This window comes from Ochotona curzoniae, unplaced genomic scaffold, assembly GCF_017591425.1.
Source record: "Ochotona curzoniae isolate NIBS_2020 unplaced genomic scaffold, NIBS_Ocur_1.0 contig_4792, whole genome shotgun sequence".
Classification (NCBI taxonomy): domain Eukaryota; kingdom Metazoa; phylum Chordata; class Mammalia; order Lagomorpha; family Ochotonidae; genus Ochotona; species Ochotona curzoniae.
In genome coordinates, this window is record NW_024466389.1 from 6,440,367 (window position 1) to 6,452,922 (window position 12,556).

General features: G+C 56.7%; 1 protein-coding gene across 1 annotated transcript in view; it reads left to right on the forward strand.

The window, feature by feature from the left end:
* The window catches only part of CUNH1orf167 (chromosome unknown C1orf167 homolog), a 16,432-nt gene continuing 3,876 nt past the window's right edge, over positions 1 to 12,556 (forward strand). The window contains exons 1-9 of the mRNA XM_040987601.1: positions 1 to 653; positions 1,554 to 1,767; positions 2,413 to 2,567; positions 3,369 to 3,484; positions 3,903 to 4,089; positions 8,153 to 8,328; positions 8,671 to 8,857; positions 10,302 to 10,436; positions 11,007 to 11,302. Of these exons, the coding sequence (XP_040843535.1) occupies positions 1 to 653; positions 1,554 to 1,767; positions 2,413 to 2,567; positions 3,369 to 3,484; positions 3,903 to 4,089; positions 8,153 to 8,328; positions 8,671 to 8,857; positions 10,302 to 10,436; positions 11,007 to 11,302 (2,119 nt within the window). The remainder of the gene's footprint in view (positions 654 to 1,553; positions 1,768 to 2,412; positions 2,568 to 3,368; positions 3,485 to 3,902; positions 4,090 to 8,152; positions 8,329 to 8,670; positions 8,858 to 10,301; positions 10,437 to 11,006; positions 11,303 to 12,556) is intronic.

The following is a 12,556-nucleotide window of genomic DNA, read 5'->3' on the forward strand; positions in this document are numbered from 1 at the left end:
ATGCTGTATCAGGAGCCCTCTCCAGTCCAGACTAACCTGACCAGCGCTAGGCACCCACTGAGCCTGGGCCTGAAGGATGCAATGGGCCTGGCAGCCAATGCAAGCTGCCTGCAGCAGAGTAACGTGCAGCCCCGGGCCTTGGGTCTCCAGCAGAGCAACCTGAGATTCAGTGACCTCAGCAGCCCTGCCTCCCAGGGAGGCTTCCGGTCCCACAGGCCATCCAGGGCAAATCCCCTTCCCAGAGGACCAACGGCTGGTCTGTGTCCTGGCCGAGGGTGGTCCCAGCTACAGGCCACAGACACCCTCTGGCCAGGCTATAGGCCTGCTGCTGGCTGTACCCCACTCCGTGAGCGTCCCAGGCCAGGCTGCAGATGGAGGTGTGGCCAGCAGAGTGAACCCTCTAGGCTCATTGGGGAACCCCTCACGCTGAAGGACCTGTCTGGCCCTGCTCAGGCCCAGGCCCCATCATGTGCTGCTGTTTCCCAGCTGCTGGCCTCCGTGCAACACCTGGAGCGCCATGCAGCCTGTCTCAGACGCCCAGCATCCCTGGAGTCCCCAGGCACTGCACGGAGAGATGCCCAGGGCTACAGTGGCTGGGGACTCCCTGACCACCCCCAGCCTGGCCAACCTGCCCTGACTTCTTGGGATAAGAGGTGTCCTCAGGACCTCAAGGACTGTGTACATTCACCCCCAGCCCTCAGGGCACATGGCAAGTTAGTGTCATCTGAGGTCACTATACAAGGGCTCTCTGGGGTTTGCCTTGACTCTGGGCAGGACTTCCTCTCTGCTCAACGCCTAGAGCCAGGAGAGAGTGGCAGGAGACAGCAGGGGGGGCCCAAACTACATTCCTCAGCCTTCTCTAGGGCAGCCCAGGGAGCCTTACATGGGCCAGAAGGTGGGGCGGGGGTCCTCAGGGAGCAGGCCAGCAGGGAGAAAGAGATGCCAGCTTCTGGGTCCTGCTGCCTGCCAGACACAGCCTTGCGGAGGAGTGCACTGCAGGTAAAGGATGGAGGAGGCTGGGCAGGGAGTGGCTGGGATGCTCTCCCCCTACCTCCACTCCCTGGGGCTGGCGGTGGCAGTCCTGCCCCTGGCCTGTCCTCTTTCTCAGAGCAAGACCCCACGTGCTGCAGTCCCAGAGTGCCAGGCTGCCAGGTAAAGTCATAGCTATGGGGTAGAGGGTGAGGGGAGTGAGGGTCAAGGGTAGGGGCTGCCCTCCTGAGAGAGCTCCTGAAGAGGCAGTGGTAGCAGTTACAGAAGAGGGCCCTCTGCTCATGGGGCCCCTCCTATGGATGTCTAGGACCAGGGACGTGGGCCTGGCTGCTCCCAGGTTTGGGGCCCTGGAAGCCACAGCTTCCTGAGGCTGTTGGCAGATGAGACATCCGCCCTGCCTCCAGGAGCTCTCTTGTCTGGGGCTTCCAGGTGTGACTGTCCACACCAGGCAAGTCGTCCCAGGCTGTGGCTAGCATCTTAGCTGTGGCCTGGGCTTCCCCCGAGGAATTGCTGGACAGGCTGCATGGCCACTCTCCAGCCCATCAGCCCTGGTCTGTCCCTAGCTGGCAGCTGCTGTGCAGGTGTTTCCAAGCCTGGCAGCATTTGGCGCAAGAACGGGGGATGGCGGCAGTGACATTGGCAGTGGCACTGGTCCGCCGGCAGCTGTTGCAGAAAGGCCTGCGGGCACTGCGCTGGGCACTGCAGCTGCGAAGTGTCCAGCTGGAGGCCGCGGGGCAGCGGCACAGGAAGGCCCTGCTAGCCCGGAGCTTCCAAGAGGTCAGTGATCTCTGGTGCAGAGGTAAGAACTGAAGGGCTGGCACATCTGGGGAGGAGGTTCTGGGTCCTGGACGACCCTGCCCCAGGATACCCAGACCGCATCTCAGCAAGACTCAGCAGAGGAGCGTGTCAGTATCAGTCCTGACAGGAACCTGCTCTGTGTGGGTTCAAACCCCAGCTTTGGTTGCTTTCTGGCTATGTGGCCTTGGGCAAGTTATTTCGCCTATGAATGCCTCAGTCTCTTTATCTGTAGAATTGGGTAATAATAATATCAATCTTTTGGGGGTTGCCATGAAGTTAAGTGAGTGAATGAATGTCAAGGACTCAGAACTCTGCCTCGCACATGGCGAGCACTCTGTGGTTGCTGCTCCTGATTGGCTGGTTGCCAGCCAGCATGGGCAGGTGCGTTCATGTCCTACCCTCCTTGGCAGAGAATGTTCTAGGAGGGCCCCGTGTCTTGCTCCCAGGGAAAGCTCTGCCTCTTGGGAGAGCTCCATTTACTTGTCGTCTATACTTTCCCCAGGAGGGTCCAGAGTGGACTGAAGGTCAAGGCCTTGGAGTGTGGCAGAAGCATCAGTTTTATCCCTTGGGAGGTGCTGATCAGACTGTCACCGACAACCCCCTTCCCCTTCTGTCTTAACCCAGTGGAGAAGCCTGGCCCTGCAACGGCCACGTCCAAGTTGCGTCAGGAGCAGCGGCCACATGCAGGCGAGGTCAGGCTCATGCCCTCCTGGAAAAGGCCAGGGCCACAGCCGCTGCCTGGGAGGACAGCCAGTGGTGGAACCCAGCTGGAGAAGCAGGTCAGCAGGGACCCCCAGGCCGGTCAGCATGGCCTGCCTACCCCCAGCCCTGCCCTTGCTGGCCTGCATTTCCCTTCCCCACTGGAGAGTGGGGATGCATGGAGTGGTTGTGGGCAAAGATGCATGGCTGCTGTGCACCACTGCTGCCTGCAGGGACCTCCACACAGCCGGACAGCTGAGCAACAGGTGCACTGAAGCTTCGCCTTGTGGGAGGCACCAGGATGCGCTTCAGTAGGGTGTTTATAAATACCTGAATTCTTCCCCCTGCATTTTTCTTTTTCCCTTTTTGAGATTTATTTCAAAGGCAGAGTGATAGAGAGGGAGAGAGTGTTTGTCTGCTGGGTCATTTCTCTGACAGTCGCCAGGGCAGAGGCCGGTGCACGACCAAGCTTTTAACAAAAATAAATAAACCCTTAAAGTAATTCTTTCAATATTTATTTTAATGCTTGATTGCAAAAAATCAAAATAGGGATAGTCATTGGCCTAGGGTTAACCCGCTGGTTAGTGTGCCCGTGTCCAACCAACCCTGGAGTGCCAGGGTTCAAGTCCCAGCTCCAGCTCCTGATTTCAGCTTCCTGTTAACGCAAGCCCTGGGAGGCAACGGCGATGGCTCGAGTAGTTGGAGACCTTGGTTGTTTTGACCTGGCTCAGCCCTGGCCATTGCAGGCATCCATGGGCGTAAGCGAGAGCATTGGGGATGAGACAGACTGTCCAGAAGCCATCTCAGGCCAGGGCAGACAGGGGAGGGGACCAAGTGGCGTCCCTGGGCATCAGCTTCTCACTGGGCAACTTCACTCTTAGCCCAGGGAGCCTGCAGAAGGAGACAGGAGCCTGGCGTACTGTGACGGGCCCTGGGCAGAGACCAGATGACAGGGACAGCACAGCCCAGGTCCCTCAGGCCCTGCGACCGCTGACAGGTGAGATGAGGGGAGGAAGTCACTGGGAAGTGGAGCGGCAGAGCCAGGCCAGGCCAGAGGGGGGGTGGAGCCTCTGCGGGAAGGTTTTCTGAGTGTCTGCTTTGGTGACTTGTCGGACTCTGTGTCCTTCGAGCCTCGCGGTCACCTGGGCTGGGTACTGTACCCACTTGACCCTTGACCCTTGGAGAACTGAGGTGACAGCTGGAGGACAGAGAGTGACAGGCGTGCCTCTGCGCTAGTGTCCTGCAGGCACTGACTGACAACGCCCTCCCCACCCTGGCTGGGAGGCATTGATTGTTGGACTTAACTTCCCTGCAGAGCTGGGGAGGCCAGGTGGGAGGTGGGAGCCAGGCAGGACCGTGTCCTGACACTCCTCTGTGCTTGCTCTCTCATTTCTCTCTCTTCCCCCTCCCTCCAGTTTTCCTCCTGTGCTGTCATCAGAAGCAGTGGCCCATGCAGAGGAGGACGGTCCCAGGAGAGGCCACACAGAGGACTCCAAGCAACCGGGGACGCCCCCAGACCTGGCGTGGTCACTCTCTTGCCGGTGCAGACTCGCCTGGAGGGGCCTCTGTGGACCCCAAGCACCAGAGAGCCTGGCTGTGCAGGTCGGGGGACATGGAGAACCCTTTGTCAGCTCCCGTGCCCACTAGTAAGAGAAAGTTAGAGACAGGAAATGAGAACAGCCGTCCAGGAGTGACATGCCTGAGACACAAGCCAGGGCCTAGGGTCTGGGGAGAGGCCTGGACCCCACCTCCCTGTGCACCCCAGCAGGTGGGGGAACAGATCAGAAGTAAGCAGTCATGTGACAGGGTACAGCTACCACCTGACAAGGGAAGGAACAGATCCTTATATGTTTATAGTTGCATTATTATTATTATTTAAAATTTATTTTATGGGAAAGGCGGAAGTACAGAGAGGAGGAGAGACAGAAAGGAAGATCACCCATCTGCTGATTCACTCTCCTAGTGGCCACAATGGCTGGAGCTGAGACAATCCGAAGCCAGGAGCCAGGAGCTTCTTCTGGGTCTCCCACATGGGTGTAGGGTCTCAAGGCTTTGGACCATTCATGACTGCTTTCCCAGGCCACAAGCAGGGAGCTGGATGGGAAACAGGGCCACTGGGATTAGAACTGGCGCACATATGGGATCCCAGAGCATGCATGCAAGATGAGGACTTTAGTCTTTAGACTACCATGCCAGCCCCTATTATTTTTTAAGATTTATTTTAAATTTTTACTGGAAAGACAGATTTACAGAGAGAAGGAGAGACAGAAAGATCTTCCATTCCGCTGATTCATTCCCCAAGTGAACACAACAGCTGACGTTGAGCCTCTCTGAGACCAGGAGCCAACAGGGTCCCAAGACTTTGGGCCATCCTCTCCTGCTTTTCCAGGCCACAAGCTGGGAGCTGGATGGGAGTTGGAGAAGCTGGGACACGGACCAGCAGCCATATGGGATCCTGGCACGTGAAAGCTGAGGATTTAGCCACCAGGCCACTGCACCAGACCCATGGCTATATTCTTATTCTGAGGCCTTTCTATATTTTTTTTGGTAAGATTTATTTATTTATTCTTTTTTTTTATTTTTTAAAGATTTATTTTTATTGGAAAGGCAGATATACAGAGAGGAGAGACAGAGAGGAAGATCTTCCATCCGATGATTCACTCCCCAAGTGAGCGCAACGGGCCGATACTATGCCGATCCGAAGCCAGGAGCCTCTTCCGGGTCTCCCACGCGGGTGCAGGGTCCCAAAGCTTTGGGCCGTCCTCGACTGCTTTCCCAGGCCACAGGCAGGGAGCTGGAAGGGAAGCGGGGCTGCCGGGATTAGAACCGGCGCCCATATGGGATCCCGGGCGTGCAAGGCGAGGACTTAACCACTTGCGCCACCGCGCCGGGCCCTATTTATTTATTCTTAATTCGAAAAGCAGAGATATAAGAAAAAAAAGAAAAAAGGAAAAACAGAGAGGTAGATCTTCCATCTGCTGCTTCACTCCCCAAATGCCCAGAGATGGGCTAATCCCAAGCTGCGAGCCAGGGGCTTTCATGCGGGTGCAGAGGCCCAACCTTGAGTCAACCTCTGTTGTTTTCCCAGGCCAGAAGCCAAGAGCCAGATCAGAAGTGGATCAACTAGGCCTCAAACCAGTGCCCATAATGAAATGCTTGAGCCTCAGGCAGAGGATTAGTGCACTGGGCCACGGCAGCAGCCCTGAGGCCCTTCTTGTCTTGCACAAAAGTGAGGTGAACTGGATGCCAAGCCACAGCATACTGTGGGCATCTTAACCTCTATTCCTGCTGCTTGCTTCCACTTCCCCAGAGATCAGAACTCAAAGCAGAGGCATAGATACGGTGCACAGTGAAAGTGGGATTCGTTTCAGAGGGAGAGACGACACATTCGTGTGTGGGAGTGGACCATCCCGCATGGACAGAGACCATCCGGGGCAGGTCTGGGGGAGGGGGATCTTGAGAAGGACAAGTGCAAAGAAGGGCCCTGCACACCTCCTCTAGGAGGTGGGGTGGAGCCCCATGGGGCATCCAAACGGGGTGCAGCCTGGGGAGCCCAGCGAGTGCGGGCCTGTCATGGAGCCTCCTCGTGGGGTTTAACCCACGCGGCCATCACGGCATCTCCTCTTTGTTGCTCCCAGAGGAGACGTAGGTACATCCTGGGACACAAAGTGGGTGTCTGGGGCCGCCAAGCAGGTCTGGCGGGAATTCCAGCTCACCTGTTCCTTCCAAACTTTCCTGCCTGGTTCCCCACACTGCCTGTTCCCCACACCAGTTCCATGAATCCCGCCTCCTGGGGAATTTGCTTCTTGGGTGTCCTGCGCATGGTCTCCCATAAATACGTTCGCTTGCATTCCAGAAAGACGGGCTCTTTTCAGTAACACGGCCACAGTGCCATTCTCATACCTAAAAAATGGACTGTCATTCAGGTACCTGACCTGTGTTCAGATATCCAGTTGTGTGGCCAGTGTGTGTGGTGTTAGAATTTGAAGATTGTATGTGGGAGACCCAGGAAAAGCTCTTGGCTCCTGGCTTTGGACTGGTTCAGCTCTGACTGTTGTGGCCATTTGGTGAGTGAGCCAGTGAATGGAAGATCTTTTTCCAATAAAAATAAATTTAAAAAACTGGGCCTGGTGCAGTAACCTAGCGGCTAAAGTCCTTACCTTGCATTCATGCTCTGGGATCCCATGTGGGTGCTGGTTCTAATCCTGGAAGCCCATTTTCCATCCAGCTCCCTGCTTGTGGCCTGGGAAAGCAGTCGAGGACGGCCCAAAGCCTTGGGACTCTGCACCCACATGGGAGACCTGGAAGAGGCTCCTGGCTTTGGATTGGCTCGGCTCTGGCTGTTATGATCAGTTGGGGAGTGAACCAGCAGAAGGAAAAGCTTCCTCTCTGACTCTCCTCCTCTCTGTGCATCTCACTTTCCAATAAAAATAAATAAATCTTTTTAAAAAATAGAACTTGAGAGTTAACGAAGGTCCACGGGCACGGGCTGTGGCGGAACAAGCGTCTAGAGGCACTGGCATCCCACGCAGGCGCTAGTTCTGTCCCACTGCCCCACTTCTGATCCAGCGCCCTGCTTTTGTCCGTTGAAAGCAGCAGAGGATGGCTCAAGTCCTTGGGTCCCTCCCACCCATGGAGGACACGTGGAGGAAGCTCCTGGCTCCTGGCTGTGGATTGGCTCAGCTCCAGAAGTTGTGGCCGCTTGGGGAGTGAACTAGCAGATGGAAGATTTTTTCTCTGTGTCTCTCCTTCTCTCTGTGACTCTGCCTTTTTCCAATAAAACTAGATGAAAGGCTCCGAGGCGGCAGCTAGCCAAGCCCTCGAGGTCTGTGATGTCTCCACTTGTGTCCCTTGCATTGCTTAAGGAACCAGGTTGTGTGCCTAGCAGTATAGCTCTCCCTGGCCTTTTTATTTTTTCTCATGTGAGACAGGAATCTGTTGGGGTTCACCCCTCAGATGCTCACCGTGACGTGGCAGGAAGCCGCTCACAGGAATGTCACTGCTGCCTACCTGGGTGAAGCTGTCAGGACCTTGACCCCAATCCTCTCATGTGTCTTTTTAAGAAAAGATTCATTTATTTGAAAAGCAGATTTACAGATAGAGTGAGAGATGGGGAAAGATTTTCCATCTGTTGGTTCACTCCCCAAATGGCCCCAACTGCTGGGGCTGAGCCACACACCAAAGCCAGGAGCCTAGAACTCCATGTAGGTTTCCCAGGCATTTGGGACCATTTTTACTGCTCTCTCAGGCATGCTAGCAGGCAACTAAATTGGAAGCAGGGCAGCCAGAACTCAAACCAGTACCCATATGGGGTGCTGGCACCACAGGCAGAAGCTTAGCTTGCAACACCACAACACCAGCCCTTGAACACTTCAATCTATTAAATAGGGACCAAGAGCCGGTTCAGTAGACCCTGTAGGAGGCTGCTGGGGCCATCCAGGCACCCAGACGTGATAACGTCACAGTTGGAGCAAGCAGTATCCCCTGCTGTCTGCATAGCAATCTCAGTTTACAGATGAGAAAAGTGAAGGTTGCAGAAGTAAAATGGTTGTGCTTGCCCAAGGGCTCAGGTGGTTTGTGCCTGGCAGGCGGCAGGCGGCAGGCGGCAGGCGGCTGCAGCTGGTCACTGGTCGTTATCTGGGGACTTCTTTTTGGCCTCTCCTAGGTGCTTTGGAGCATGGCGGAAGTTTGTGCAAAGAGGGGCCCAGTACCGAAGCTGCCTGGCTGACCACCGGACAGGGATCCTAAGGGTGTGTCTGCAACAGTGGGTCTGGATGAAGCAGCTCCGGGCCTCGGATGGTGTGAAGGTGACCCTGCTGTCCCTCTGCCAGCAGGAGGCAGGTGAGCAGGTGGCTGCAGGGGGGAGGGTGGCCCGGGGCCCTTCCCCTGAAGCCCTCATGGGATTTGCGGAGACTGGGAGCAGGTAGAACTGGGCGCTTTCTGGGAGTGCAGGCTGCCTGGCGTGTAGACCTGGTACCCTTCCTCCCATCACCAGCTCACTTCCTGTTGGAAGGCTTGGGCCCCTGCTCTGGAGGGAGCAACCAGGCTGACAGCCAATGCACAGCTCTAGGGAAGCCAGGATCCGGGAGGCCACCCACAGGGGAAGGTTGGGGCTGAGGGGAGGGGCAGCGCCCAGGGGCGTGGTGTAGGATCCGGAGGAGTTCATCTGTCTCCTGTTTCCAGGGAACTCAGCCTTCTGCATCCCAGCCCCAGGAGCCTCTACTTCCAGGGTCCTAGGGGAGGGGGCTCTGCCCCAGAGGCTGCTCTCTGGGCGAGACCCAGTCTCACTGCAGGAAGCCTGCCGGAGACTGGCCCTCCAGCGGGCACTGCTGCTCTGGAAGACACCGGTGACCCAGCGCCAGCAGGCTGAGTAGGTGTCTAGGAGCTTGGGACCCTAGGTTTGCCTGAAGGGGAACAGGGTTTGCCTAGAGGGGGTGGCATATGGGGTGTCCCACACGGCCCTGGCTGTGTCCTGTTGCTCCCTGCCCTGCAGACAACAGGTCCCCAAGAAACAGTGATTAAGTGGAGAATCACCAAGTCATGAACAGCTGGGAACCTAAAACTGTGCCCCACCAAGATGACTGCAGCAGGAGGAAGTTGCCTCTTGCCCAGCTCCCTGCCTGATGTGTACCCCTGGTGGCAGCCTCACTACTGTCTTAGCATCAGCAGGTGCCTGGGGGCTAGCAGGCATAGAACAAAGTACTGCAGAGATAGAGTTGGGGGCCAGATCTCCTGTCCCCTGCCCCATGTCTTCATTGCACAGCCACATGCTAGAAAGCATGCTGTAAATCAGGAGCTAGGAGGTCCCGCAGTTGACACGAGACCACCGTCCCTGCTGCTAGCCCAGGCTGAGAGCTACAGGGAGCAGAGGGGAGAAGCAGCGAGGGACCAGCTTCCCTGCCTAGGCGCCAGCAGAAACAGCAGCCAGCAGCTGCAGGGGCTTTCGAAGCCACAGCCTGGCACCCCTCATCCCCACCCTCACAGGGTACACTTGGGCCCCCAGGACCTTTGGGCAGACCCCTGGAACTCCAGAAGAATTCAACACACCACAAGCCTCAGAATGAGGTCCTGACTCCCCAGGGCCGTCCTCTGGCATAGCCACCATCTCCCCGTGTTGGACCTGGGGCTGCCCTGCTGGCTGTAGAGGAGTCCAGAGCTGCTGCTCTTCTGGGCTTGGGGAGATGAAGTTTCTCTGGGTCTTGGTTTGCCTTTCTTGGCCTCTGAGCAGGAGGAGGAGTTGTGGTGTGGTCGTGTATGTGGGCCTGGGGTCTAACTCAGCCCTGGAAAGGTGGTGACCCCTTACCACCCTGGACGTGTAGTGAAATCAACCAGGAGGTGTCACTGGGGGGCTCAGGAAGCCCAGGCCACACAGGTAGACCTCTGGGGCTGTACCCCAGTGGGCTGTGTGACTGCATGCAGCCGGATTGGGAGGTGGAGGTGTCGAGCTCTGTCCCGTCCCTCCATTTTGGCCCTCAGCAGTTGGATTGGGGTAACCTGGCTTGGCCAAGGGATGAGAAAGCACCTGGGTTCTCGCCTGCCCTCTCCAGTTCCTTCTTCCATGGCATGCAGCAGCGGACAATGTGTGCCATCCTCAGGCACTGGCGCTGGAGGCCATGGGGTCCAGGCACCCCAATATGCATGCCCCGAACTGCCCCTGCCCTGGAGCCACTGCACAGCATCCTGGGAGGAAAGGCCTCAGTGGAGAAGGTGACGGGGCAAGGGTGCAGAGCGAACTGGGCTGTGGGTGGAGAGAGCAGGTGCAGGGCTTGGACTGAGGGACCCAGGACTGCACGTCACTCTCCCCAGGCCCCCAGCGCCCCTGCCCTCCTGGTGGGCTTTCCACGAGCAGCTGGACAGCAGCGGCAGGGGCAGTGCCTTCTGCTGTGGTGGGTGCGGGCCCAGCAGTCTCGGGGTGCAGCAAGGTGGTGCCGACACACCCTTCAGAGGCGGTAGGCACCCATCCCCAGGAAGCGTGAACTCTGAGGTGTACTCTGCTTTCCCTGGTCTTTGGGAGTCTGCATCCCTGGGGCGCCCCCTCCCCCACCCCAATCACCTTCGACCCAGACGCCTCCTGCTGGTTCAGCTGCCAGGGCCAGGTCATTTCTTCTCTGGGAGACTTCAACTGCGGTAGCTCCCTCTTTTATTTCCTCATATGCTTAAGATGCTTAAGAGGGGCCTACCTGGGTTCTAATCCCGGCTCTGGCTCTTGCCGGCCGTGTCATGTGGGGCAAGTTGCACAGCATCTCACAGGTCTGCCTACCTATGAAAAGGGGCAGTGATGTTCATTGCCATGGGCATTAGCCAGCCCTTCTGGTCACGGCTGGCAAGGGGAGCCCAGGGCTTGGTATTGGATCTGGGGTTCTTCCTGTCCTCACCACCTGTCCCTGCAACCCAAGGAACCCACTCTCCTCTACTGTGGAAACAGCAGGAAGTCACCCCAAGCCCCTCCCTGTTGCTGAGGTTGGGGGAGGGGAAGAGAGGGGATGTTGGGTCCTCAGGGTGGACATGCCCCTTCCCAGCGTCCTCCTTGGCTGGAGCCACTGGGCAGCAGCCCAAGGGGCCAGGAGAGAACAGGCTGCCCGCCAGGCCTGTGCACGGAGCTGCAGGGCCACACTGGGTCTGTGGCGGCGACGGCTAGTGCAGCAGCAAAAGGCCGAACGGCAGGCTGAGAAGCTGGACTCGGTGCTGGTGCGAAGGGCCCTGTGCTGTTGGCGTGCCTGCTGTCAGAGTGAGTTGAGACCCGCCCGGGGCAGGGGAACCACCGTGGACAGAGGGCCAGGGTCTGTTGGGGAGACCCCATGCTTCGTGTTCCAGGGCCCAGAGTGAGGATGAAGATGGGACAGCATGCAGGGTCCACCCAGGACCGAGGGGCTTGGACTCTGGGGCCCAGAAAGGCATCCTTAGTCTTAGCTTGCTCCTCTGTAAAATGGAGAAATTGTCTCCAACTCATGGACTCATCCCATGGCCTAGAACTCAGGTGTTGAGAGGTATTAACCACCTTCATCATCATCTTCATAGCTGGCACCATCTCCTGCCCTCCAGGAGCCACAGAGCTCTGAGCTGGGGAGGGGAGAGCAGGGGCACCGTGCAGGACATAGACACCAGGCAGTGGGCACCACTGGAGGAGCTGCCCATGCATGGACACACCTTAGACAAGGCTGCCGCCAAGGACTGGGCTGCTCTGGGCAGTCCCATCCTGTCCTCTGCCATTGCTACGCAGTAGAAATGTTGGTTTGGGTTGACTAGACTTTTTTTTTTTAAGATTTATTTATTTTATTGGAAAGTCAGATATACAGAAAGGAGGAGAGACAGAGAGGAAGATCTTCTGTCCCGATGATTCACTCCCCAAATGGCTGCAATGGCCAGTGCTGCGCCAATCCAAAGCCAGGAGCCAGGAACTTCTTTCCGGGTCTCCCATGCGGGTGCAGGGTCCCAAGACTTTGGGGCATCCTCAATTGCTTTCCCAGGTCACAAGCAGGAAGCTGGATGGGAAGTGGAGCTACCAGGATTAGAACCGGCACCCATATAAGATCCTGGTACATTCAAGGTGAGGACCTTAACCATTACGCTATCGTGCCAGGCCCAACTAGACCTCATTTTTAAAGAAAACTTGGAAATCTAGATTCCTCTGATTCCTAAACATAGATTTTAAAAAGAAGAAGGGTCTAGTGTGATAGCATAGTGGTTAAAGTCTTTGCCTTGCTTGGGTCGGGATCCCATATGGGTGCCAGTTCTAATCCCAGCGGCCCCACTTCCCATCCAGCTCCCTGCTTGTGGCCTAAGAAAGCAATTGAGGACACCCCAAAGCCTTGGGACCCTGCACCCACATGGGAGACCCAGAAGAGCTCCTGGCTTCTGGCGTCAGATTGGCTCAGCTCCAGCCATTGCAGCTGCTTGGGGAGTGAATCATTGGACAGAAGATCTTCCTCTCTGTCTTTTCTCCTCTCTGTATATATCTGCCTTTCCAATAAAAACAATAAATTTTCAAAAAATTTTTAAAAAAGAAGGAAAACACCACTATCCTCACCTCTGCCAATGACTGTGAATTGGGTTAGTGTGGTAACAGACG